The sequence below is a fragment of the Scyliorhinus torazame genome, chromosome 7 (assembly GCF_047496885.1).
Source record: "Scyliorhinus torazame isolate Kashiwa2021f chromosome 7, sScyTor2.1, whole genome shotgun sequence".
Lineage (NCBI taxonomy): Eukaryota > Metazoa > Chordata > Chondrichthyes > Carcharhiniformes > Scyliorhinidae > Scyliorhinus > Scyliorhinus torazame.
Genome location: NC_092713.1, coordinates 260,702,704 through 260,728,879, shown reverse-complemented (window position 1 = coordinate 260,728,879; position 26,176 = coordinate 260,702,704). Strand labels below are relative to the sequence as shown.

The following is a 26,176-nucleotide window of genomic DNA, read 5'->3' as shown; positions in this document are numbered from 1 at the left end:
CCTGCTCACCTTCTCCCCATATTCGTACTGTACACCCTGTGCCTTCCTCCACTGTGCCTCTGCAGTACCCGTTGTCAGCAAGTCAAATTCTACGTGTAGCCTTTGCCTTTCCCTGTACAGTCCCTCCTCCGGTGCCTCCGCATATTGCCTGTCTACCCTCAGAAGTTCTTGCAGCAACCGCTCCCGTTCCCTACTCTCCTGCTTTCCTTTATGTGCCCTTATTGATATCAGCTCCCCTCTAACCACTGCCTTCAGCGCCTCCCAGACCACTCCCACCTGGACCTCCCCATTGTCATTGAGTTCCAAGTACTTTTCAATGCACCCCCTCACCCTTAGACACACACCCTCATCTGCCATTAGTCCCATGTCCATTCTCCAGGGTGGGCGCCCTTCTGTTTCCTCCCCTATCTCTAAGTCCACCCAATGTGGAGCGTGATCCGAAATGGCTACAGCCGTATACTCCGTTCCCCTCACCTTCGGGATCAACGTCCTTCCCAAAACAAAAAAGTCTATTCGCGAATAGACTTTGTGGACATAGGAGAAAAACGAAAACTCCTTACTCCTAGGTCTGCTAAATCTCCACGGGTCTACTCCTCCCATCTGTTCCATAAAATCTTTAAGCACCTTGGCTGCTGCCAGCCTCCTTCCAGTCCTGGACCTCGACCTGTCCAGCCCTGGTTCCAACACCATATTGAAATCTCCCCGCATTACCAACTTTCCCACCTCCTAGGTCCGGGATGCGTCCTAGCATACGCCTCATAAAATTGGCATCATCCCAGTTCGGGGCATATACGTTTACCAAAACCACCGTCTCCCCCTGTAGTTTGCCACTCACCATCACGTATCTGCCCCCGCTATCCGCCACTATAGTCTTTGCCTCGAACATTACCCGCTTCCCCACTAATATAGCCACCCCCCTGTTTTTCGCATCTAGCCCCGAATGGAACACCTGCCCCACCCAACCTTTGCGTAGTCTCACCTGGTCTATCAGTTTCAAGTGCGTTTCCTGTAACATAACCACGTCTGCCTTAAGTTTCTTAAGGTGTGCGAGTACCCGTGCCCTCTTTATCGGCCCGTTCAGCCCTCTCACGTTCCACGTGATCAGCTGGGTTGGGGGGCTTTTTACCCCGCCCTTGTCGATTAGCCATCCCCTTTTTCCAGCTCCTCACCCAGTTCCCACGCAGCTGTGTCCCCCCCAGGCGGTGCCCCCCCGCCCATCCCACCCCATACCAGCTCCCCCCTCTCCCCAGCAGCAGCAGCCCAATAATTTCCCCCTCCCACCCCCCCCCCCGCTAGATCCCCCACTAGCGTAGTTACCCCCCCCCCATGTTGCTCCCAGAAGTCAGCAAACTCTGGCCGACCTCGGCTTCCCCCCGTGACCTCGGCTCGCACCGTGCGATGCCCCCTCCTTCCTGCTTCCCTATTCCCGCCATGATTATCATAGCGCGGGAACCGAGCCCGCGCTTCCCCCTTTGCCCCGCCCCCAATGGCCAACGCCCCATCGCTTCCACCTCCTTTCCTCCCCCCACCACCTCCTTACGGTTAAATGATATAGTGTAGATTTATTTGTTCTCAAGGGCAGCACGGTAGCATTGTGGATAGCACAATTGCTTCACAGCTCCAGGGTCCCAGGTTCGATTCCGGCTTGGGTCACTGACTGTGCGGAGTCTGCACGTCCTCCCCGTGTCTGCGTGGGTTTCCTCCGGGTGCTCCGGTTTCCTCCCACAATCCAAAGATGTGCAGGTTAGGTGAATTGGCCAATGATAAATTGCCCTTAATGTCCAAATTGCCCTTGGTGTTGGGTGAAGGTGTTGAGTTTGGGTAGGGTGCTCTTTCCAAGAGCCGGTGCAGACTCAAAGGGCCAAATGGCCTCCTTCTGCACTGTAAATTCAATGATAATCTATGATTAATCTAGGACAAAGGTTCGGCACAACATCGTGGGCCGAAGGGCCTGTTCTGTGCTGTATTTTCTATGTTCTATGTTCTATGTTCCTGTGGAAGAGAGAAAAGTTACCACATTGTAGATCTCCAAATTTCTTTCTCTGTCAGTCTGGCCTCAATAAAAGTTGAGACGGATTCGCACGTAAACAGAAGTTATTTATTTAGCTTGCAAGCTTGAATCATCTTACAGAAACGTAAAAGACATCCAGCCTCTTACATCCCAGAAAACGACTGAACTAAAAGACAAAGGGATCTCTGCAAAATCAATTCAAATGGTATCAAGTTTCACATACTCGACGGACATAGGTCAGCCTATGTCCCTCCTGACCTGTTCGATCTATTCTGATTGGCTCACTTCCAATCCCTTTCTCTGGCCCCTATCAATGCAGCATCACTTTCATAGACACACCTCTTCCTGCTTTTTCCATGCGGTCTCAAATTCCTTTGTCCCTAACTGCAAGAATCAAAGTGGCTTATTTCTACATTACATTAACTAGTAACTCTAAAGTAACTATTTTATATCACATTCGTCATTCCCTCCTTTTATCATTCCATGATAACCGAACTATCCAATCTATAGCTACGGTTCCTCATCTAAAAAGATCCGTCGCTGCATTTCCAATTCCTGTCTTAGCCCCCCTTCATCTGCCTCACCCTCATGGATTTTAACAGTTAAATTTTTTTTTTTTCGGTGATTGGGGCGGTGATCTGATCTAGTGCACCCCGCATTCTACCCATCACACATTTAAGGATGGCCAGGCCCACAAAGATGCAGCCGATAGCTACCACTAGATACATGGCCATATTTATCAACCAGTCCTTCCATCCTCCAGATCCCCAGTTACCCCAAGAGTCAGGATCCTGCATCCCGTCCAAGTGATCCCGTATGCGATCCATAAATTTAGTAATGTTAGCGGTCAAGTCCTGAACACCCATGATACACTTGCCCTGTACTATGGCGCATACCCCACCCTCACGGGCCAGAAGATAGTCAAGAGCATACCGGTTCTGCATTGCAAACAACCGTAGCTGAGACAACTCCTTAGTTATTGCCCCGAGGGCTCCCAAGGTTTCATTTCCCAAGATGGTAAGGCCGCAAATAAAATAATTCCGATCACTAACAGCCAAGGAACCCCCCTCACCTCCCAGTGTCAATACGCTCAGAATGCCCCACCCGGCTGAGTGGCCCCGGTTGGGTGCAAGAACCTGAGGTTTTTTCCAGTTCTCGCAAAATTCAGCAGAGACTGCCCGGCGTGCTAACTGATTATGCAGGTTCCACGCCGAAGGGCAGGGGACTGTGGTAGGGACTAGAGTCCCTATAGCAATTCGGCGGGGAAATGGGGTGACAAAACGTTGGTCGCCGTACCATTAAATAAAAAGTAGTATCCTTGTTCCGTGTGGAGACTAGCATCACAATCAGCATATCGGTTGCGTAAGGACCTCCCAGTAGCCCAGTTTATCCAATTTTGAAATGCCCATTCGGGCCGCCCAGCAATGCGGAAAGCCCTATTCCCAACAGTGATATGAGAGACATTCGCCCAGCCACAAAGGAGCTGGAGGCCAGCGTTCAATGGAACGCAAGTGGTGTTATAACAAACGCATTGGCCAGACGCCTGGGTGATATGGCACCTCCTGTCCGTACAGGTGGGAAACAGACATGTTATATTTGTGTCCACCTCTACCAGCAAACAGCCATATCCTTCACTGCTGAAGCAATTCTCGTACGACCGGGAATCCCTATTGGGAGTGAAGTGGCTAGGTATGTACGCCCTCCACCGTCGCAGCCTATCGTACTGTGAATGGGAATTATCCCGAGGGAGGGGAAGGCAAATAGCCGGTGGTGCTGAATCCGGATCGTAAGGAAGAGTGACGTGCTCGGGCAATGGCTCGGAATGCTGACAATGAACCACCGTTTGGGGAGTGCCCCAAAGCGGTGAAACAGAAAATAACCTAGACACCGCTGCGGGGTTTGGGTAGCAGACAACCCGTCCCTGGCCATACAGACGGTGGTAAATCTGGTAGAAGAGATTCATACTACCCGGGTTTTCCTCAGTTTGGCCTTTAATTAACTTAAGTGCATCTCCCGGTAACCTACGTTCTAGCTGTACTTCCCTTCTCACACGCCCCGTCCTCTCTCTAGTCCCTTTCTCTTTCTCATGGTCTCTTCCTACACTCTTCTGACAGCCTGATGTTACCTTTATTGTACCACTTTTAACACATCCAAAATCAAATTTACATGTATTCCAAAAACAAGGCAATGTCCATATAATGTTCCCTTCCCATCGCCGGGACCGGTGCAGCTGCTTCATGACTCCCGCATTCTCCTTAACTTTGATGACCTTCCATGAGTCGATACCATGTCCTCGTATATGGGGGCAGTGAAGAACATCACCTTTGCATAGGTGATGTATCCTTGTAGATTGGTTGGGGCTACACAGATACATAATATTCCCCTTTTCCATGTCCATCGCCAATAACACGCCAAGCGAAGTGAGGCCAAATATCAGACAGACGATGCGTAGCCACTCCATCATGCTCCACACCTGTAAAATAGCACTGGAGAAGGGAGGCAGGTTAGTATCCGACCTTTTACAGTAGTGGAGATGGACTCAATTTACAGTGATGTAGGTGGACCCAAGCACTTCGCCCCTCCACTTTAACTGCTGTGGGGGTGGTAAGGAGAACTTGGAAGGGCCCGTCCCATCGCGGCTCCGACCCCTTCCTAGTCCAATTTTTTTGACCATGACATAACTACCGGGCTGGACTGAAAGTGAGCTAGGTACTGGGGCAATGGCTGGTGAGCCGCACGGACTGGGCCATGGAGTTCCTTGAGCACTTGCGTAAGGGCTAGAACATAGGTGGTCATTTCTTCAGTCATCTGATGAAACTGAACCCGTCTGGGAACCTGCAGGCTCCAAGGAGTTCTAAGAGGCCTGCCATAAAGAATCTCGGCGGGAGAGAGCCGGGCTGGTCCCGCAGGTGTAACCCGCAGCTGGAAGAGGGCAACGGGGAGCAACTTAAGCCATGTCAGTCCCGTGTCTGCTCTTAATTTAGCCAATTTAGTTTTGAGGGTCTGATTGTGTCTCTCAACCACCCCGGCTGCCTGCGGTCTGTAAGCACAGTGTAACTGCTGGCGTATGCCCAACTGGGAGCAAAACTCCTTGTTAATTTGTCCAATAAAATGAGGCCCATTATCAGAACTTAACTGAGCTGGTATACCGTACCGGGGAATGATTTCCCTCATCAAGACTTTAACCACAGTAGCAGCTTTACTATAGATAGTCGGATACGCCTCGACCCATCTGCTGAACACATCCACAATGACCAAAACATATTTGTAACATTGACACCTTTCCAACTCAATGTAATCCATTTGGAGCGTCTCAAAGGGACCACTGGGCAACGGGGTTTGCCCCTTCCCACAAGGGATACCTTTTCCGGTGTTATATTGCTGACAAATCAAACACCGATTACTGATACTTTGGGCCAACCCCTGCATTTTAGGGTGCCACCAAGTGTCCAGCAACAAATCACTAGTCCCTCGAGCCCCACAATGAGTTGCAAAGTGTACACATTCGATGACCCATAAAGCCAGTACATCAGACATACAAGTCTGATGTGCAGGCGTGGTCCATAAAGAGGAAACAGAATCATATGTACAACCTAACCGTTTCCACATTTGTTTATCACTCTCAGGAGCGTCCTCCTGTAACCTTATGACGTCTTGGATGGTTGGCATTGGCTTGTCAGAAGCAGACACATTCATAGTAGATCATTTAGTCTGACTTAACATTTTAGGCACCATAACTTGCTGAATTTGTGCGGCTGTGCGCGCTGCACAATCTGCTCGTTCATTACCAACGTCAACTGGGGTTGTACCATTCGTGTGGGCAGCGCATTTAATAACGGAAATCTGCGCTGGCAGAAGGAGGGCCTGCAGTAGGTCATTAACTAAACCCCGGTGGGATATTTGACCACACATAATCATGTCAGGTTGTTCTGACGAAATGTCACTCAAATCGCCCTATTGTGGTAGTTTCCTGAATCAAGGCTAAACAGTCGTGGCCAGGTGCGTCTTCATGGACAGGGGGACCACTAAGAAAACAGGCTGGATTGATAGTGGTACAGTATTTAAATGTCAGACGTGGATTGTTCAAAAGGTATATCTCATACCTATTCTGACGAGCTGCGGTAAGATGCTGACCATTCGCCCCATATCCCTGGCATGGTACTGGTCATGGACCTGACGTGTAATATGAGGGCTTACCGAAGCTGACTGTGGCCATAAATGTGGTGATATTGTAACAAAATCGGCTGTACCTTCTTTTCCCGTGACTGTGGCTGTAACCTTGACTGGCCATTCGGTCTCAAGTAATGGCCGGTATTTGTCCTCCAACTCCCTGTTTCGTCCAGTTCTGTCATAGGCCAGGGTAACGTGATGCAGTGACTGTTCAATGTCTAACGTCCACCACTGGGGGGTGATAGAAATATAGCACTGTTGTCTCATCCTCCTCTTCGCTGATCCACCCACCCAAAGTCACTATATTGGAGCTCCTGCTGGTAAACTACCATTTCTGCCGCTTGTTGGGATCGCAGATCATCCTTTTTCATTACATACTCAGTCTTAACCTTTGTAACTGAGCCTCCTTCTTGGCCTACACCCTCCTTCCAGTAAAATCTGACTGCCCTTGCCATCTGGGAAGGGTCGTTCTCTGTCCAATTCATGTTATTACATTTCACAGCAGTAACCACAGAAGGTGGTAGGCAATGCATTAACATAGCACAGTATTGAGGGGAATTCTGACCATTTTGATACAGCAAATCGCCTGACTGCCCCCGGTAGATTTCATTAAAACGCCCCAGAAATTCCTATGGCTCGTCAATCTTCCTAGGTTTTAGGTCTAAGATAACAGAAAGATTTATGGGCCTTTGAAATGTGCTATTCAACGCATTCAAGATCTGTGTCCTTCTTTTCTCTATTTGCTCTCTTTTTTTTTAAACTTAAAAATGGTTGAAAATTCAAATTGAATTACTGCAACTTGCAAGCTTAGCTCTGATCTCAACTCAGAACTAAATTTACAATTTGCTTAACACAAACTTGTATAACATTTACAACTTAATTATTTCTTTATCTTAACAATTTTTCTTTTAACAAGTTTTTTTTCTTTTACATACACATAAGTATTAGCAAAATCAACTATCATAAGTATTAGCAAAATCAACTATCATAAGTATTAGCAAAATCAACTATCATCTCCAGATTGACACTTTTTAAAATGGTGTCCATGATCTTCTTTAAGTTTCTATTAATCTCCAGATAAAATGAGATAAACCTTATTTCAAGTAAGTAAAATTTAAGATTCTGGCAATTTCAATCAATTGCTTTCGAAAATAATAACTTTTATCAAAGAGGTGGAGAAACCCACTGGTTTCCTTTAATTAATTCAAAACGTAACTTTGCTGGTGTTCACTGACTCAAAGGAAAGGTATCCGATTACACTACGGCTGCTGCTGTTATCTCAAAGCCTGAGTGAGAAGCACTGTCTGTTTTCAACTCCGCCTGCTGCTGTTAACCCTTTGAGAGACTTCTGCTTCAACCAATATGCAGCATTCCTCACAATCTCAACTAGACCTCGGAACTTTACAGTCCAAGGAGACAATTTTAGCTTAATCAACTATATATTTAAAACACTCACACATAGAGTTGAACCATCTTCAGATTTAAAAACAGTTATACTGGACTGAACCTTCATTAATGAAGTCACATCAGCCTCTGAACCCATATAATAGACTGAACCTTCATTAATTAAGTCACATCAGCCTCTGAACCCTGATAATAGACTGAACCTTCATTAATTAAGTCACATCAGCCTCTGAACCCTGATAATAGACTGAACCTTCATTAATTAAGTCCCATCAGCCTCTGAACCCTGATAATAGACTGAACCTTCATTAATTAAGTCCCATCAGCCTCTGAACCCTGATAATAGACTGAACCTTCATTATTAAAGTCCCATCAGCCCAAAACCCTAACCCAAGCCGAAACAACAATATGAAATCCCATCAATTAAAGTGCTAATCCCCAGACTGACCTGTGATTTCGTCAAGGCGGTCTTTCTGTGCCAACCGTGAGTGACCAGACTAATCAGACGATAAGAAGAGGGGAACAATCAATGCGCGGTCGTTTTCCAGTTCTACATTGAGGGCCCTTTGTTCCCCATCTTCCTGTTCATAATCAGTCTAATTCTGATTTCGCAGTTGGATCAGGATCGCCCAGAGAAATCCCGGGTTTCGGCACCAAATGTAGATCTCCAAATTTCTTTCTCTGTCAGTCTGGCCTCAGTAAAAGTTGAGACGGATTCGCACGTAAACAGAAGTTATTTATTTAGCTTGCAAGCTTGAATCATCTTACAGAAACGTAAAAGACATCCAGCCTCTTACATCCCAGAAAACGACTGAACTAAAAGACAAAGGGATCTCTGCAAAATCAATTCAAATGGTATCAAGTTTCACATACTCGACGGACATAGGTCAGCCTATGTCCCTCCTGACCTGTTCGATCTATTCTGATTGGCTCACTTCCAATCCCTTTCTCTGGCGCCTATCAATGCAGCATCACTCTCATAGACACACCTCTTCCTGCTTTTTCCATGCGGTCTCAAATTCCTTTGTCCCTAACTGCAAGAATCAAAGTGGCTTATTTCTACATTACATTAACTAGTAACTCTAAAGTAACTATTTTATATCACATTCGTCAACATCGCAGGATTAATAACATAAAACTCCTCTTTCCCCCCTTCTTCGCCCCCCATACTCGCCCCACCATTTTGTTTCAAACGTTCTTTTTTTTAATAACCCGCTCATTCCATTTTTCTTCCACGATAAAAGTCCACGCCTCATCCGCCGTCTCAAAGTAGTGGTACCTCCCTTGATATGTGACCCACAGTCTTGCTGGTTGCAGCATTCCGAATTTTATCTTCTTTTTGTGAAGCACCGCCTTGGCCCGATTAAAGCTCGCCCTCCTTCTCGCCACCTCCGCACTCCAGTCTTGATAAACGCGGATCACCGCGTTCTCCCATTTACTGCTCCGAGTTTTCTTCGCCCATCTAAGGACCATTTCTCTATCCTTAAAACGGAGGAATCTCACCACTATGGCTCTGGGAATTTCTCCTGCTCTCGGTCCTCGCGCCATCACTCGGTATGCTCCCTCCACCTCCAACGGACCCGCCGGGGCCTCCGCTCCCATTAACGAGTGCAGCATCGTGCTCACATATGCCCCGACGTCCGCTCCCTCCACACCTTCAGGAAGACCAAGAATCCTCAGGTTGTTCCTCCTTGCGTTGTTTTCCAGTGCCTCCAACCTTTCCACACATCGTTTATGGTGTGCCTCGTGCATCTCCATCTTCACCACCAGGCCCTGTATGTCGTCCTCATTCTCGGCAGCCTTTGCCTTCACGACCCGAAGCTCCCGCTCCTGGGTCTTTTGCTCCTCCTTTAGCCCTTCGATCGCCTGTAATATCGGGGCCAACAGCTCCTTCTTCATTTCCTTTTTGAGTTCTTCCACGCAGCGTTTCAAAAACTCGTGTTGTTCAGGGCCCCATATTAAACTGCCACCTTCCAACACCATCTTGGTTTTTGCTTGCCTTCCTTGCCGCTGCTCTAAAGGATCCACCGCAATCCGGCCACCTTCCTCTCCTTTTTCCATCCGTATCCAGGGGGGATTCCCTTCTGGTTCACCGCACAGTACTTTTAGCCGTTAAAATTGCCGTTGGGGCTCTTATTAAGAGCCCAAAAGTCCGTTACACCGGGAGCTGCCGAAACGTGCGACTCAGCTGGTCATCGCCGCACCCGGAAGTCAGCTCAGAGTAATTTTGATAGGTGGATAAGGGCTTTGAAAATAGACCAAAACGTATGAAGCTCTCAGAGAAATTATACTTTTGGAGGAGTTTAAAAACTCAATTCCTGATGTAGTGAGAACTCGTGTGGAATAACAGAGGGTTAAAACTGCGAGATTAGCAGCGGAAATGGCAGATGATTATGAATTAGTTCATAAATCAAAGATTTGTTTCCGACATCAGTTTCAGCCGGTGAGGGATAGAAACTGGGGACATGAGAAATACTCAAGTGGTAAAGGTAAAGGTGATCTGATGGGAGACAATAAAGAGAGTGTACCTCAGATTAAAAAAGAAATCCAGGAGGGTAGAAAAGAAATGAAAAGTTTCAAATGTTTTCACTGTAATAAACTAGGCCATGTAAAGTCACAGTGTTGGTGGTTGAAGAAAAGCACTGGGAAGGCTGATGTGGTAAAACAGGATAAGACAGTGGGATTTGTTAGAGTGGTAAAGGAAAGCCCAAGGGAAGCGAAGGAGGTGCAAATGATTGTACAGCCTGTTCAAAAAGTGATTATTAAGAAGGTGCCAGATGTCTTTAAAGAATTTACTTGTGTGGGTAAAGTAAATCCTGGGATTTGTCCGGATTGTGTAGTAACAAGGTAGCAAAGTCACAGGTTAAGACAAGAGGAGAAATGAAAGAGTGAAGTTGAAGTGCAATTATCAGAAATGATTTTTGATCAGGTGGTTGAAAAAGAACAAGAACAGGTGGAGGATAAGGCAGATATTTTTAGTTCAGGAAAATTGGCAGAGTTACAACAGAAAAATGTAGAAATAAAATGGATATATCAGAAAGCATATACGGAAGAGGAATTTGAGAGTATACCAGAGCGTTATTACCGTAAAAATGATGGTCTTGATGAGAAAATGGCGACCTGTACGTATGCAGGAGGATGAAAAGTGGGCAGAAGGTCATCAAGTAGTATTGCCGGTAGGGTATAGAAAGGAGATGTTGCGAGTTGCACATAAGGTACCAGTGGGTGGTCATTTGGGAATAAGGAAAACTCGAGCTAAAATCCAGAAACTTTTTTATTGGCCTGGACTACATAAAGATGTAGTTAAATTTTGTCAATCATGTCACACATGTCAAGTGATAGGGAAACCACAAGCAGTGATAAAACCAGCACCCTTAATACCCATTCCAGCATTTGAGGAACCTTTTATAAGGGTCCTAATCGATTGTGTAGGACCGCTTCCTAAAACAAAAAGTGGGAATCAATATCTTTTGACGATAATGGTTGTGTCTACTAGGTTTCCAGAGGCCATTCCAGTACGTAATATTACAGCTAAAAGGATTGTGGAGGAGTTACTTAAATTCTTTACTAGATATGGACTACCCACAGAAATTCAATCGGATCAAGGAACAAATTTTACTTCAAAGTTATTCAAAGAAGTTATGGATAGCTTAGGAATAAAACAATTTAAATCAACTGCGTACCATCCAGAATCGCAGGAAGCGTTAAAAAGGTGGCATCAGACATTAAAGACAATGTTGAGGGCGTATTGCCAAGATTATCCAGAGCATTGGGATAAAGGAATCCCATTCGTATTGTTTGCAATTAGGGATGCACGTAATGAGTCTTCCAAATTTAGTCCTTTTGAACTAATTTTTGGTCATGAGGTAAGAGGACCACTTAAATTGATTAAAGAAAAATTGGTGGGTGAGAAATTGGAAATTACACTATTGGATTACGTATCAAATTTTAGGGAACGATTAAATAGAGCAGGTGAATTGGCTAGACAACATTTGAAAGTTGCACAAAATGTGACGAAACGGGTAGCACATAAGAAATCCAAAGGTCGTAGTTTTGCCAGTGGGGATAAAGTTTTAGTATTGTTACCAGTGGTAGGGCAGCCTTTAAAAGCTAGGTTTTGTGGACCGTATCAGATTGAAAGGAAATTAAGTGAGGTGAATTATGTGGTAAAAACACCAGATAGAAGGAAGACTCACCGAGTGTGTCATGCTTAAAAGGTACTTTGAAAGGGAAGGAGAGAAAAAGGAGGTTTTAATGATTCTAACTGAAATTGACGAACCAAATCGAGATGACTGAATTTGACATACCTCAAATTAAATTGGAAAATGAGGATGTTTTTAAAAATTGGGATGAATTGTTAAGTTACCTTCCAGAGGAAAAACGAACTGACCTGAAAGAGTTATTGATATCCCATGGGCAAGTTTGTCGAGATAAATTGGGAAGTACTAAAATGGCTATACATGATGTAGATGTGGCAAATGCTGTTCCTATCAAACAACATCCATATAGACTTAATCCTTTAAAATTGGCACAGGTTAACAGAGAGATTGAGAGTATGCTGAAGAATGGCATAATTGAAGTGGGTTGCAGCCAATGGAGCTCACCCATAGTGATGGTACCTAAACCAGACGGTACCCAACGGTTGTGTGTGGACTATAGAAAGGTGAATGCAGTTACAAGATCTTATCCTATCCCACGTTTGAAGGATTGCATTGAGAAAGTGGGACAATCCGCTTTTATTTCCAAATTGGATTTACTGAAAGGTTACTGGCAAGTACCTTTATCTGAAAGGGCGAAGGAGATTTCAGCTTTTGTGACTCCAGGTGGTATATACCAGTTCAAAGTTATGCCATTTGGCATGAAAAACACCCCAGCAACATTTCAACCGTTAACTAATACAGTCGTTTCAGGATTACCCAATTGTGCGGTATACATCGATGATCTGGTAGTTTTCAGCCAGACATGGAAAGAACATTTAAAACATCTGAGGGAGTTATTCGATCGACTTCAGGAGGCGGGTTTGGTGATAAACCTAGTCAAAAGTGAAATTGGGAAAGCCCAAGTCACTTTCCTTGGCAATACAATCGGACAGGGTCGACTGGTCCCACGGGATGTGAAAACAAAAGCTATTGGGAAGTTTCCGATACCCTCGACACAACGGGAAATAATGCGATTTCTTGGTATGAGTGGATTTTACCGGAAATTTGTTTCAAATTTTAGCAGTGTGGTCACTCCACTGACGGATTTGCTCAAGAAGCGTAACAAATTCCAGTGGACAGCGGAGTGTCAACAGGCATTTGATGGCCTGAACGCTCTGTTAACCACTGCTCCTGTGTTAGTCATCCCAGATTATAAATTCAAAGTGGCTGTTGATGCGAGCGATGTGGGTGTAGGTGCAGTGCTTCTACAAGACGACGATGAAGGGCTAGAGCGGCCTGTTGGTTATTTTTCAAAGAAATTGAATTCTCACCAGAAAATATATTCGACGATTGAGAAGGAGACTTTGAGTTTGGTGCTGGCTTTGCAAAATTTTCACATTTATGTGACCAGCAATCCATCTGACACCATTATAAATACGGATCATAATCCTTTGACGTTTTTGGAGTGATTCCGGAATAACAATGCAAGGCTGTTTCGCTGGAGTTTGTTGTTCCAGCCATTTCATTTAATAATAGTACATGTGGCAGGACGGGAAAATGTGATAGCCGGTGCTTTGTCACGAATGTGATCAATCGAGAAGGATTTTGGTTGGATGTAGAACAAAGAAAAATGGACTATATTATTATACCTGTTTGCATGTGTTGTTTTTTTTAAAAACAAAAAGGTATATTTACTGTGTACATTTCTTAATTGATGGTTTCTTTTTTTTTCTTGGGGGGGAAGTGTCATGCGAGAGGGCCTTTAAGAACTGGATGTTTAAGCAATGTACCTTTTAGAAAACAGTGATGTCATAGAGTGGGTGTAGCTCAGTTCAGGTCAGCCATTTTGCAGGTTTTTAGTTGCAGTTTAAAAAGCAGTGTGTGTCTCTGTGTGTTCCCAGAGAGCTGCAAGTTTTGCTGTTTAGTTTTGCAGTTGGAGAAAGCAGGTTGTGTGTGGCTGGGTGTGTCCAGAGAGCTGCAGGAAAAAAACAAGGTGCTGGAGCTGAAATCAACCAAGCTAATATATCTCTGCCATTCTACAGAAATAATATATATCCTTTAACCTGATGTGGTACTGTTTAAAGGTGTTAAGTCTCTTGGAAGTTTGAAGGAACATTTTAAGGAATTATTTACTGTTGCAATATTTTCTGAGTTATCTTTGAAGTAAGGGGTGTTAGGAGAGCCAATGTTTATCTAAGATGTTAAGTTGAGTTCATGGAATAAACAGTGTTTTGTGTTTAAAAACCCACGTGTCCATAATTGTAATCCCACACCTAAGGAAAAAGCCGTGTGCTCGGAAAAGCAACAAATCCATTAAAGGGAGAGGTTGGTTGAACTCCATGATACATTTTGGAGTTCTGAAAAACCCTCGCCCATAACCTATAGAATTTCCTGAAGGATGTTGCGCTCCGCATATCTGGGACAGCCGGATTCTGAAGGCCCCATTCAAAATGCAGCGTCGCAAATTTTGGGACGCAGCAGTCATTCAAAGATGATTGCAACTCTTCAGCAGATCCAGGCCTATATTTTTACTTTTAATTTGTATGTTGCTCAAAACAGAAGCTGAACTGAAAAAGGACCTGAAAATGAAATCAGGGGCGAACTCAGATTGAAAGACACAAAATGACACAGGCAGCTGTAGCAGTTATTGAGTCCACTGATACAGTACAAGCAAGCTGAAGAAGACAGTCTAGATGCAGAAGCTGAGAATTAAGCAAATGTAGTTGTTTCTGTCACTCGAAAATAATTGCTGGATCTAAGCCATCCAGACCGTGTTGAGCAGGATTTGAATATGTGTGCCATTTGTGGTGCAGACTGTGCCCGTGGACCTTGAGTTGGTTGTGCGCTGCTGTCGACTGGAGATCAGACTAGCTGCGAGAAGGAGAGGGGCTGAAATTATTCATGAGGGAAACAGAGTTTGAAGGACCTTGTGACTCACTGCGATCATCAAAATCTGAATGAACTGCTGAGCCTATTTGGAAGATTCGCTTTAGCTGCATCTGGTTTAGCTCACTGGGCTAAATCGCTGGCTTTTAAAGCAGACCAAGGCAGGCCAGCAGCACGGTTCAATTCCCGTACCAGCCTCCCCGAACAGGCGCCGGAATGTGGCGACTAGGGGCTTTTCACAGTAACTTCATTGAAGCCTACTCGTGACAATAAGCGATTTTCATTTCATTTCATTTTTCTGCAATTAAATTTACAATTTATAATTTCTATTTGACCACACGTCTGATAATTCGTTATAATCTCATGTTAATTCTGGATGTTAAGAGTATAGGATTGATAGTATTTAGTGTTTGCTTTGTTGGGTCTTGTGTATTAAAAGCTCTTCTGTTTTAAACTGGAGAACCTTGTGGCTTGGAAATAATTGGGATTTCATATTTCTTCCGCTTAAAATAAAAAGTTATTGATCTCTACCGAGATCGTAACAGCATGACATGAACAGCGTGTTTTACCCTCATCCTCTTCTGTGAAGCCTGATTGAGTACTGGATGTCACATGGGTTGACAGAGATGGTAGTGAAATACGTGTGGCTGCCATCAGCATACAGGAAGCTGATGCTGTGTCTTTGGATGATATCACCGAGCAGTAGCAGGTAGACGGGATGCCAGAGGTGACAATGTTGGACTGGGAAGAGAAACCATTGCAGGTGGTACACTGGCTACGATTAGATAAGAATGGAACCAGGTGAGTGCAGCCCCACTAAGCTGGACAACAATGGAAAGGCACTGGAGGAGGATAGTGTGGCCAACCATGTCAACGTCTGCAGGCAGGCCGACCACATTGAATCACACACAAAGCTCCCAACTGAATATTTGTTTGAATTCCAGAAACTGCTGTGCAAATGTACAGTTTCCACAGTTGTCACAAGTATCCTGATCCATCACTGAATTCAAAGGTAAATAAACGTGTGAATCTCTACTCCATGCTTGCACTGCCATCTGCTGGCAATAAACATGAGACACTCTGTTGAGAGAACACTTTATGGCCCAGAATTTTCCGGAATGCGAATCTCACTGCGCCCCATTTGCTGGATTGCTTTTCCTCAATTTTTAGCCACTGTTAGTTTTTAATGCCAACAATGACTAGAAATGCAAGTTGATAATGAGCAACCTGGGATCTTGATTAATGGCAGGACCAGTTCATTAACCAATGAGATTTAAAGATTGAGAAACCGAGGAACCACAGGAAAGGAAATAAGATTAATTTGGGTCAAATGGGATACATAAAGTGACTGAAAAATGGGAAAGAAGTGTAAAAGAAAGATTCCAAATCCTCTAGGACAAATCTACCAGCTGGGGCAAAGAGTTTGAGTTACATTGCAGGATTGTAAATTTTATCATTAAAAAGGTTAATAGACTGTTTAGTACCAGCCATAACTTTCTGCTGTGAGGAGATCTAATTTTAATAGTGCAACTGAAACTCCGAGGTTGAGCCACAGTGCCAACTTTTGCATTGCAAGTGTTGAAGTGGTGTAAATTCTTTATTTTCTATTCTTTCATGGGATGTGAGCATCGCTGGCAAGGCCAACATGTACTACCCATTCCTATTTGCTCTTGAGGCGATGAGCTAGCTTCTTGAACCGCTGCAGTCCATCCGGTGCAGGTACACCCACAGGGCTGTTCAGGATGAGAGTTCCAGAATTTTGGTCCAGGCAGGGAGGGAATGGGTGACCACCAGGCCGAGCAAGTGGGCTGGGCAGGCAGTGCAGGAATCCCCTGTGGCTATTCCCCTACAAAACAGGTACACCGTTTTGGATACTAACGCAGGGTGGGGGGCACAATTGGCTCTGCTGGACAGCAGGGGAGGAAAATGACAAAGCGAACTATAGTGGTGAGGGATTCAACAGTGAGGAGGACCGACAGGTGTTTCTGTGGCTGCGAGCACAACTCCAGAATGGAGTGTTGCCTCCCTGGTGCCAAGGTCAAAGATGCCACGGAGCAGTTACAGGGTTTTCTGAAAGGGGAGGGTAATCCGCCAGGGGTCATAGTACACATTGGTACAAATGACACAGGTAGAAAAAGTTTGGCAGAAGGTTACAAAACATGACTTGTAATGTGATATCGGGTTTACTTTCCGTGTCACGAGCAAGTGAGTGTAGAAATAGGTGGATAGATTAGATAAATGTGTGGCTAGAGGGATGGTGCAGGAGGGGGGGCTTGGGATACTTGGATCATTGGATCGCTCCTGGGGCTGATGGGACCTGTATAAGCGCGATGGGTTGCACCTGAAATGGATGGGCCAAATATCCTAGCAGGGAGGTTTGTTCATGCTACTAGGCAGGGTTCCTAACTAATTTGGATGGGGTTGGGATCCAAAGTAACAGTACAGTTGGTGAGAAGATGGAGTCAAATATAGAGGATAAACCTGGCAAGTCAAGCGGGTAGAGCAGACAAGGGTATGATGAGGCACATGGGAGGATTGGTAGGCTAAACTGCATTTAATTCAATGCAAGGAGCCTGACGGGTAAGACTGATGAACTCTTAAGAATGTTGATCAGCCCATGGAATGATGACATTGCAATCACAGAAACTTGGTTGAAAGAAGGGCAGAACTGGCAGCTGGACATTCCAGAGTATAGAAGTTTCAGGCGTTATAGAGGGGGAAGTAAAAGGAGGAGGAATTGCATTATTGATTAGGGAGAACATTACGGCAGTACTCAGGGAGGATATCTTAGTAGGTTTCTCAAATTAAACCATATGGATAGAACTTAGTAACAAAAAGGGCCGATCACATTGCTGGAAGTGCACTGTAGACCCCCAAACAGTCAGTTAGAGATAGAGGGGCAAATATGTAGGCAAATCGCTGAGAATTGTAAGAAAAATCGGGTAATAATAGTAGACGATTTCAACTTCCCCAATATTAACTGGAATAGTCAACTGTGAAAAGCTCAGAGGAGGCGGAATTCTTAAAAAGAATCCAGGAGAGCTTTTTATGCCAATACGTAGAAAGTCCTATAAGGGGCGGTGCTGGATCTAGTTTTAGAGAATTAAGCCGTGCAAGTGGATGAAGTTTCAGTGGGGGAGCATTTTGGAAACAGTGACCATAATGCAATAGAATTTAAGGTCGTTATGGAAAGGGATAAAGATAGACTGGAAATTAAGGTTCTTAATTGTGGGAAGGCCAATTTTAAGCAAATAAGACTGGATCTGTCCAAAGTTAACTAGAACATAGAACTTAGAACAGTACAGCATAGAACAGGCCCCTGGGCCCTCGATGTTGTGCCGAGCATTGTCCAAAACCAAGATCAAGCTATCCCACTCCCTGTCATTCTGCTGTGCTCCATGTGCCTATCCAATAACCGCTTGAAAGTTCCTAAAGTGTCCGACTCCACTATCACAGCAGGCAGTCCATTCCACACCCTAACCACTCTCTGAGTAAAGAACCTACCTCGGACATCCCTCCTATATCTCCCACACTGACTCTTAATCTGATGCCCCCTTGTAACAGCTACATCCATCCGAGGAAATAGTCTCTGAACGACCATTCTATCTATCCCCCTCATTATCTTATAAACCTTTATTAAGTAGCCTCTCATCCTCCTCCGCTCCAAAGAGAAAAGCCCTAGCATCCTTAACCTTTCCTCATAAGACCTATCCTGTAAACCAGGCAGCATCGTGGTAAATCTCCTTTGCACCCTTTCCAATGCTTCCACATCCTTCCTATAATGAGGTGACCAGAACTGCACACAATACTCCAAATGTGGTCTCACCAGGGTCATGTATAGTTGCAGCATAACCCCGTGGCTCTTAAACTCAAGCCCCCGTTAATAAACGCTAACACACTATAAGCCTTCTTCACGGCTCTATCCACTTGAGTGGCAACCTTCAGAGTTCTGTGGACATGAACCCCAAGATCTCTCTGAATGAATGAAAATCGCTTATTTTCACAAGTAGGCTTCAATGAAATTGCTATGAAAAGCCCCCAGTCGCCACATTCTGGCACCTGTTCGGGGAGGCTGTTACGGGAATTGAACCGTGCTGCTGGCCTGCCTTAGTCTGCTTTCAAAGCCAGCGATTTAGCCCTGTGCTAAACAGCCCCTGCGTTCCTCCACATTCCTCCGAACCCTGCCGTTGACCCTGTAATCCGCATTCAAATTTTTTCTACCAAAATGAATCACCTCGCACTTATTAGGGTAAAACTCCATCTGCCATTTTTCGGCCCAGCTCTGAATCCTATCAATGTCTCTTTGCAGCCTACAACAGCCCTCCACCTCATCCACTACTCCACCCATCTTGGTGTCATCAGCAAATTTACTGACTCACCCTTCAGCCCCCTCCTCCAAGTCATTGATAAAAATCACAAATAGCAGAGGACCTAGTACTGATCCCTGTGGTACACTGCTGGTAACTGGTCTCCAGTCTGAACATTTTCCATCCACCCATCCTCTGTCTTCTATGTGATAGCCAGTTACTTATCCAATTGGCCAAATTTCCCTCTATCCCACTCCTCCTTACTTACTTCATGAGCCGACCATGGGGAACCTTATCAAACACCTTACTAAAATCCATGTATACGACATCAACTGCTCTACCTTCATCTACACACTTAGTTACCTCCTCAAAGAATTAGGAGCAGCTTCTTGTAGGAAAATCGACATCAGAGCAGTGGGATTCATTCAAAAAGGAAATCGAGAGAGCACAAGGCCGACATGTTCCTGTAATAGTGAATAAGAAATAATAATAGTCTTTATTGTCACAAGTAGGCTTACATTGCAATGAAGTTACTGTGAAAAGCCCCTAGTCGCCATATTCCGGCGCCTGTTCGGGTACACAGAGGGAGAATTCAGAATGTCCAAATTACCTAACAGCACTTCTATTGGGACTTGTGGGAGGAAACCGGAGGAAACACACGCAGACACGGAGAAAACGTGCAGACTCCACACAGACAGTGTCCCAGCCAGGAATCGAACCTGGGACCCTGGTGCTGTGAAGCCAAAATGCTAACCACTGTGCTACCATGCTGTCCACAGTTAGGAGCAATAAGTTTCGAAGGTTGGGAGCAATATGTAGAGAACCCTACATGTAAAGGGATATCCAGGGTCAGATAAGGAAAAAAAGGGAAGCTCAAGGCAGACACCAAGGGCTCGAAACAACGGAGGCCCTAAAGGAATATAGAAAGGGCAGAGGATTACTTAAGAAAGAAATTAGGAGAGTGAAGAGGGGGGCATGAAAAAGCGTTGGTGGGTAAAATAAAGGAAAATCCAAAGGTGTTTTATAAGTATATAAAGAGCAGGAGGTTGACCAGGGTAAGAATAGGACCCTTTAGGGACCAACGTGGCAATTTGTGTGTCAAACCGGAAGAACAAGGTGAGGTTTTAAATTAATACTTTGCAACTGTGTTCACTATGGAGAAGGATGATGTAGGTATAGGGACGTATTGCGATTTTCTTGAATGACTTAACATTGAGAGGGAGGAGATACTAACAGTTTTAACAAATCTAAAAGTGGATAAATCCCCAGAGCCAGTTGCAATGTATCCCAGGTTGCTGTGGGAGGTAAGGGAGGAGACTCCAGTCCTCTGTCCACAGGAAGTGCCAGAGGACTAGAGGACAGCTAATGTGGTGCCATTATTCAAGAAGGGAAGTAGAGACGAACCAGGAAATTACAGGCCAGTGAATCTAACTTCATTGGTAGGGAAACTACTGGAAATATTTCTGAGGGACAGAGATAGTCTCCACTTGGAGAGGCAAGGACTAATCAAAGAGAGTCAGTGTGGTTTTGTCAAAGGGAGACTATGTCTTACAAATTTGATTGAAATTTTTGAGGAGGTGACTAGGTGTGTAGATGATGGCAATAGGCCATAGATTACAGGATGATATAAATTGGCTAGATGGGCAGAAAAGTGGAAAATGGAATTCAACCATGAAAAGTATGAGGTAATGCGTTTTGGGAGGACTAACAAGGAAAGAGAATATACAATGAATGATCAGACCCAAGGAAGTACAAAGGATCAAAGGGACCTTAGTGTGCAGGTTCACAGATCTCTGAAGACAGCAGGACAGGTAGATAAGGTGGCGAAGAAGGCTTTTGGAGCTCTTGCCTTTATTAACCAAGGTGGTGCGCTATCAATTACGACGAGACGAGAGTAGAATGTAATCAAGGCTTTATTACACAGAGATGTGTGCTCCTACAGCAGCTTACGAAATGACTGCTGTTCGGAGAGCACACACATTTATACTCTGCCTCCTGGGCGGAGCCAGCAGGCAGGGATATACCCCCGTACCTGTAGTACAGGGGCCTTACAGTAATACCCATATATACAATATAATACAACAGTGGTGACTACCTGTGGTAGTATGCATTAGGGGGTCATGTGGGACTGTGAAGCCATGATGTCATTGGCTGACAGATCCCGGGTCCTGGTTGGCCGTTGACCTCTAGCTCCGCCCTGAAGGCGGAGTATAAGAACCAGGAGTCCTCCCCCGCAGGCCAGTCTGCTACCGAACTGCGGGGGAACAGTCACGCTTAATAAAGCCTCATCGACTTCACTCTATTCGTCTCTCGGAGTCTTTGTGCGCTACAATTTATTAAGCGTGCCTAAAGGAATATGGAGCTCAGGATCATTCCGGAATGCCTGAAAATCAGCCCCCACGCAGTGAACTCAGCAGCAGTTTTCAAGCACTGGCAGACTTGTTTCGAGGCCTACCTCAGAACGGCCCCCGGCCGGGTCACAGAAGACCAAAATCTACAGGTCCTGCACTCGAGGTTAAGCACGGAGATTTTCTCTCTCATCGAAGACGCAGAGGATTTCCAGACGGCGTTTTCAGCACTAAAAAGCATGTATGTTCGCCCAGTAAACCAGATCTACGCTTGCTATCAACTCGCAACGAGACGGCAAAGTCCCGGAGAATTGCTGGATGAATTCTACGCCGCGCTACTAATTTTGGGATGGTCCTGCAGCTGCCTGCCGGTGAACGCGAGTGAACACACGGACATGTTAATGCGCGATGCTTTTGTGGCAGGTATGAACTCCTCCCAAATCCGACAAAGACTTTTAGAAAAAGAGTCGCTAGGACTCTCAGAGGCACGGGCCCTAGCAGCCTCCCTGGACGTGGCCGCGCGAAACGACCGCGCCTACGGCCCCGACCGCGCGGCAGGCCATTGGGCTCCGTATGCACCCGTCGCGACAAACCCCCCCCCCCCGACCACCCCACAGGCTTGCGCGGTTCAGACGCCAAGTCGCACCGGGGGAGCCCGCTGCTATTTCTGCGGCCAGGCGAAACACCCCCGGCAGCGCTGCCCAGCCCGCGCAGCGATTTGTAAGAGCTGCGGGAAAAAGGGCCATTTCGCGGCTGTGTGCCGGTCCCGGGAGGTCGCCGCTGTCCCAGGAGAACAAGGAGCCCTGCGAGCTTCTTACGCTCCCCAACCCCCCCAGCGCCCCATGTACGACCTGCAGGCGCAACCACTTTGGGTCCCGACCACCGCTGTCCCCGGAGAAGAGGGAGTTCTGCGCGTCTCTAACGCTCCCCAACCCCCCCCCCCCGCGCCCCATGTACGACCCGCAGGCGCAACCACTTTGGGTCCCGGCCACCGATGTCCCCGGAGAAGAGGGAGTCCTGCGCATTCCTAACGCTCCCCAACCCCCCCAGCGCCCCATGTGCGACCCGCAGGCGCCGCCATTTTGGGTCCCGGCCACCACGAGGGGAGGAGGGGCACCGCCATCTTGGACCACCCCAGACCTGTGCGACGCATGGGGGCGGCCATTTCGTCCACCCCCGCCGCCATCTTGTGACCCCCCAGCAATGTGCGATGCATGGGGGCAGCCATCTTGTTCACCCCCACCGCCATCTTGGACCACAACAACGGACCCCAGTGTCAACGGCTCCACGGGGTTCGAAGAAGACGCTCAAACATTACGATCGCGTCTGGCTTCAATGACGCTGGACCAAGCTCGGCCCCGGACGCTCCAGACGACGACAACAACGGTGCTGATAAACGGGCACGAGACACCATGCCTGGTCGACTCCAGGAGCACGGAAAGCTTTATCCACCCCGACACGGTAAGACGCTGTTCTTTGACCATCCGTCCCAGCGCACAAAAGATTTCTCTAGCTGCAGGATCCCACTCCGTACAGATTAAAGGCTTCTGCATAGTTACCCTAACGGTGCAAGGGAGGGAGTTTAAAAACTACAGGCTCTACGTCCTTCCCCAACTCTGCGCCCCCACATTACTGGGATTAGACTTCCAGTGCAACCTGCAGAGCCTAACCTTCAAATTCGGCGGCCCAATACCCCCACTCACTATCTGCGGCCTCGCAACCCTCAAGGTTGAGCCTCCATCCTTGTTTGCAAACCTCACCCCGGATTGCAAACCCGTCGCCACTAGGAGCAGACGGTACAGCGCCCAGGACCGGACCTTCATTCGGTCCGAAGTCCAGCGGCTACTGAAGGAAGGCATAATCCAGGCCAGCAATAGTCCCTGGAGAGCACAGGTGGTAGTAGTAAAGACAGGGGAGAAGCAAAGGATGGTCATAGACTATAGCCAGACCATCAACAGGTACACACAACTAGATGCGTACCCTCTCCCCCGCATATCCGACATGGTCAATCGGATTGGCCAATATAAGGTCTTCTCCACCGTGGACCTCAAGTCCGCCTACCATCAGCTCCCCATCCGCCCAAGTGACCGCAAGTACACAGCCTTCGAGGCAGACGGGCGATTATACCACTTCCTAAGGGTCCCATTTGGCGTCACAAACGGGGTCTCGGTCTTCCAACGAGAGATGGACCGAATGGTTGATCAACACGGGTTGCGGGCCACGTTCCCGTATCTCAACAATGTAACCATCTGCGGCTACGATCAGCAGGACCACGACGCCAACCTCCAAAAATTCCTCCAGACCGCTAAAGCCTTGAACCTCACGTACAACGAGGACAAGTGCGTTTTTAGCACAAACCGGCTAGCCATCTTGGGCTACGTAGTGCGCAATGGGATAATAGGCCCCGACCCCGAACGTATGCGCCCCCTCATGGAATTTCCCCTCTGTGGTAGTATGTATTGGGGGTCATGTGGGACTGGAAGCCCTAATGTCATTGGCTGACAGATCCCGGGTCCTGGTTGGCCGTTGACCTCATACTCCGCCCTGAAGGCGAAGTATAAGAAGCCGGTGCCTTCCCCCGCATGCCAGTTTACTATCGGGCTGCTGGGGAACAGACACGCTTAATAAAGCCTCATCGACTTCACTCTGTTTGTCTCACGGAGTCTTTGTGCGCCACAATTTATTAAGCGTGCCTAAAAAGGACTATGGAGCTCAGGATCATTCCAGAATGCCTGAGGATCAGCCCCCACGCAGTGAATGCAGCAGCAGCCTTCAAACACTGGCAGACTTGCTTTGAGGCCTACATCACATCGACCACAGGCAGAGTCTCAGATGAACAAAAACTGCAGGTCCTGCACTCGAGGGTGAGCACGGAGATTTTCACCCTCATTGAAGACACCCGCGATTTCCAGACGGCGTTCGCAGCACTGAGAAGTCTCTACGTTCGCCCAGTTAACCAAATCTACGCTCGCTATCAGCTCGCGACGAGACGGCAAGCTCCCGGAGAATCGATGGACGAGTTCTACGCCGCGCTGCTGATTTTGGGACGAGCCTGCAGCTGCCCGTCTGTGAACGCGAACGAACACACGGACATGTTAATGCGCGATGCTTTTGTTGCAGGTATACAATCCTCCCAAATCCGCCAAAGACTTCTAGAAAAAGAGTCACTCGGACTCTCAGAGGCACGGGCCCTGGCAGCCTCGCTGGACGTAGCCGCGCGTAATACCCGCGCCTACGGCCCCGACCGCGCGGCAGGCCATTGGGCCCCGTACGTACCCGTACGTACGTACACCCCACAGGCTTGCGCAGTCCAAACGCCGAGTCGCACAGGGGGCGCCCGCTGTTATTTCTGCGGCCAGGCGAAGCACCCCCGACAACGCTGTCCGGCCCGCGCAGCCATCTGCAAAAGCTGCGGGAAAAAGGGCCACTATGCGGTGGTGTGCCGGTCCCGCGTGGTCGCCGCCGTCCCGGGAGAACAGGGAGCCCTACAGGCAGTCTATGCCTCCCAACCCCCCCAGCACGCCATGTGCGACCCCCAGGCGCCGCCATTTTGGGTCCCAACCACCGCGGCCCCGGGAGAACTGGGAGCCCTGCACGCCGCCTACGCTCCCCAACCCCCCTCCCCGCAGCCCACGTATGACCCGCCGCCGGCGCTCCCGATTTGGGTGCCAGCCAACACTCTCCACGGAGAGGAAGGGGTTTTCCGTATCCCGAACGCCACCCTCACCCCCGTCCCGCGCCCCACGCCTGACCCGCCGGCGCCACCTACCTTGACCCCGACCACCGCTGTCCCCGGTGAGGGAGCTCCGCGCGGTGCCAGCGCTCGCGGCCCCACGACTGACCCGCCGGCCTGGGCCCTCACCCCCGTCCCGCGCCCCACGCCCGACCCGCCGGAGCCGCCGACCTGGGCCCACGCCCCCGTCCCGCGCCCCACGCCTGACCCGCCGGAGCCGCCGACCTGGGCCCTCGCCCCCGTCCCGCGCCCCACGCCTGACCCGCCGGAGCCGCCGACCTGGGCCCTCGCCCCCGTCCCGCGCCCCACGCCCGACCCGCCGACCTGGTCCCTCACCCCCGTCCCGCGCCCCACGCCTGACCCGCCGGAGCCGCCGACCTGGGCCCTCGCCCCCGTCCCGCGCCCCACGCCCGACCCGCCGACCTGGTCCCTCACCCCCGTCCCGCGCCCCACGCCTGACCCGCCGGAGCCGCCGACCTGGGCCCTCGCCCCCGTCCCGCGCCCCACGCCTGACCCGCCGGCAATACAACTCACCTGGACCCCGACCTCCGTCCCCGGCGAGGGACCTCCTCACTGTCCCAGCGCTCGCACTGACCTGCCGGTCCCCAGCGAGGGAGCTCCGCGCGGTCCTAGCGCCCGCGGCCCTGGAGCTCGCACCAAAGGAACTCCGCGCGGTCCTAGCGCCCGCGGCCCGGAAACTCCGCGCGGTCCTAGCGCCCCCCAGACCCCCCAGCACTCAATGTACGACCCGCAGACGCCGCCATTTTGGGTCCCGACCACCACGAGGGGAGGAGGGGCCCCGCCATCTTGGACCGCCCCCGACCTGTACGACGCATGGGGGCGGCCATTTTGCCCACCCCCGACGCCATCTTGTGACCCCTCATCTACGGGCGAGGTATGGGGGCGGCCATTTTATCCATCCCCGACGTCCTCTTGGACGGCAACAACGGACCCCACCCCACTACTACAACCACGGCTCGCTTCGGTTACGCTCGATCAGGCTCGGCCCCGGACTCTCCAGACGACGACGACAACGGTCCTAATTAACGGCCACGAGACGCCATGCCTAGTCGACTCCGGGAGCACGGAAAGTTTTATACATCCCGACACGGTAAGACGCTGTTCCTTAACTACCTACCCCAGCGCACAAAAGATTTGCCTAGCCGCAGGATCCCACT

General features: G+C 48.3%; 1 protein-coding gene across 1 annotated transcript; it reads right to left on the bottom strand.

The window, feature by feature from the left end:
• Window positions 1-2,076: 2,076 nt before the first annotated feature.
• LOC140426995 (uncharacterized) lies at window positions 2,077-25,586 on the bottom strand. The gene is made up of 3 exons (XM_072512351.1): window positions 25,533-25,586; window positions 19,281-19,381; window positions 2,077-4,497 (listed from the first exon to the last, which is right to left on the bottom strand). The coding sequence occupies exons 2-3, from the start codon at window positions 19,340-19,342 to the stop codon at window positions 3,258-3,260; spliced, it is 1,302 nt and encodes a 433-aa protein (XP_072368452.1). The 5' UTR covers window positions 19,343-19,381; window positions 25,533-25,586; the 3' UTR covers window positions 2,077-3,257.
• Window positions 25,587-26,176: the final 590 nt, after the last annotated feature.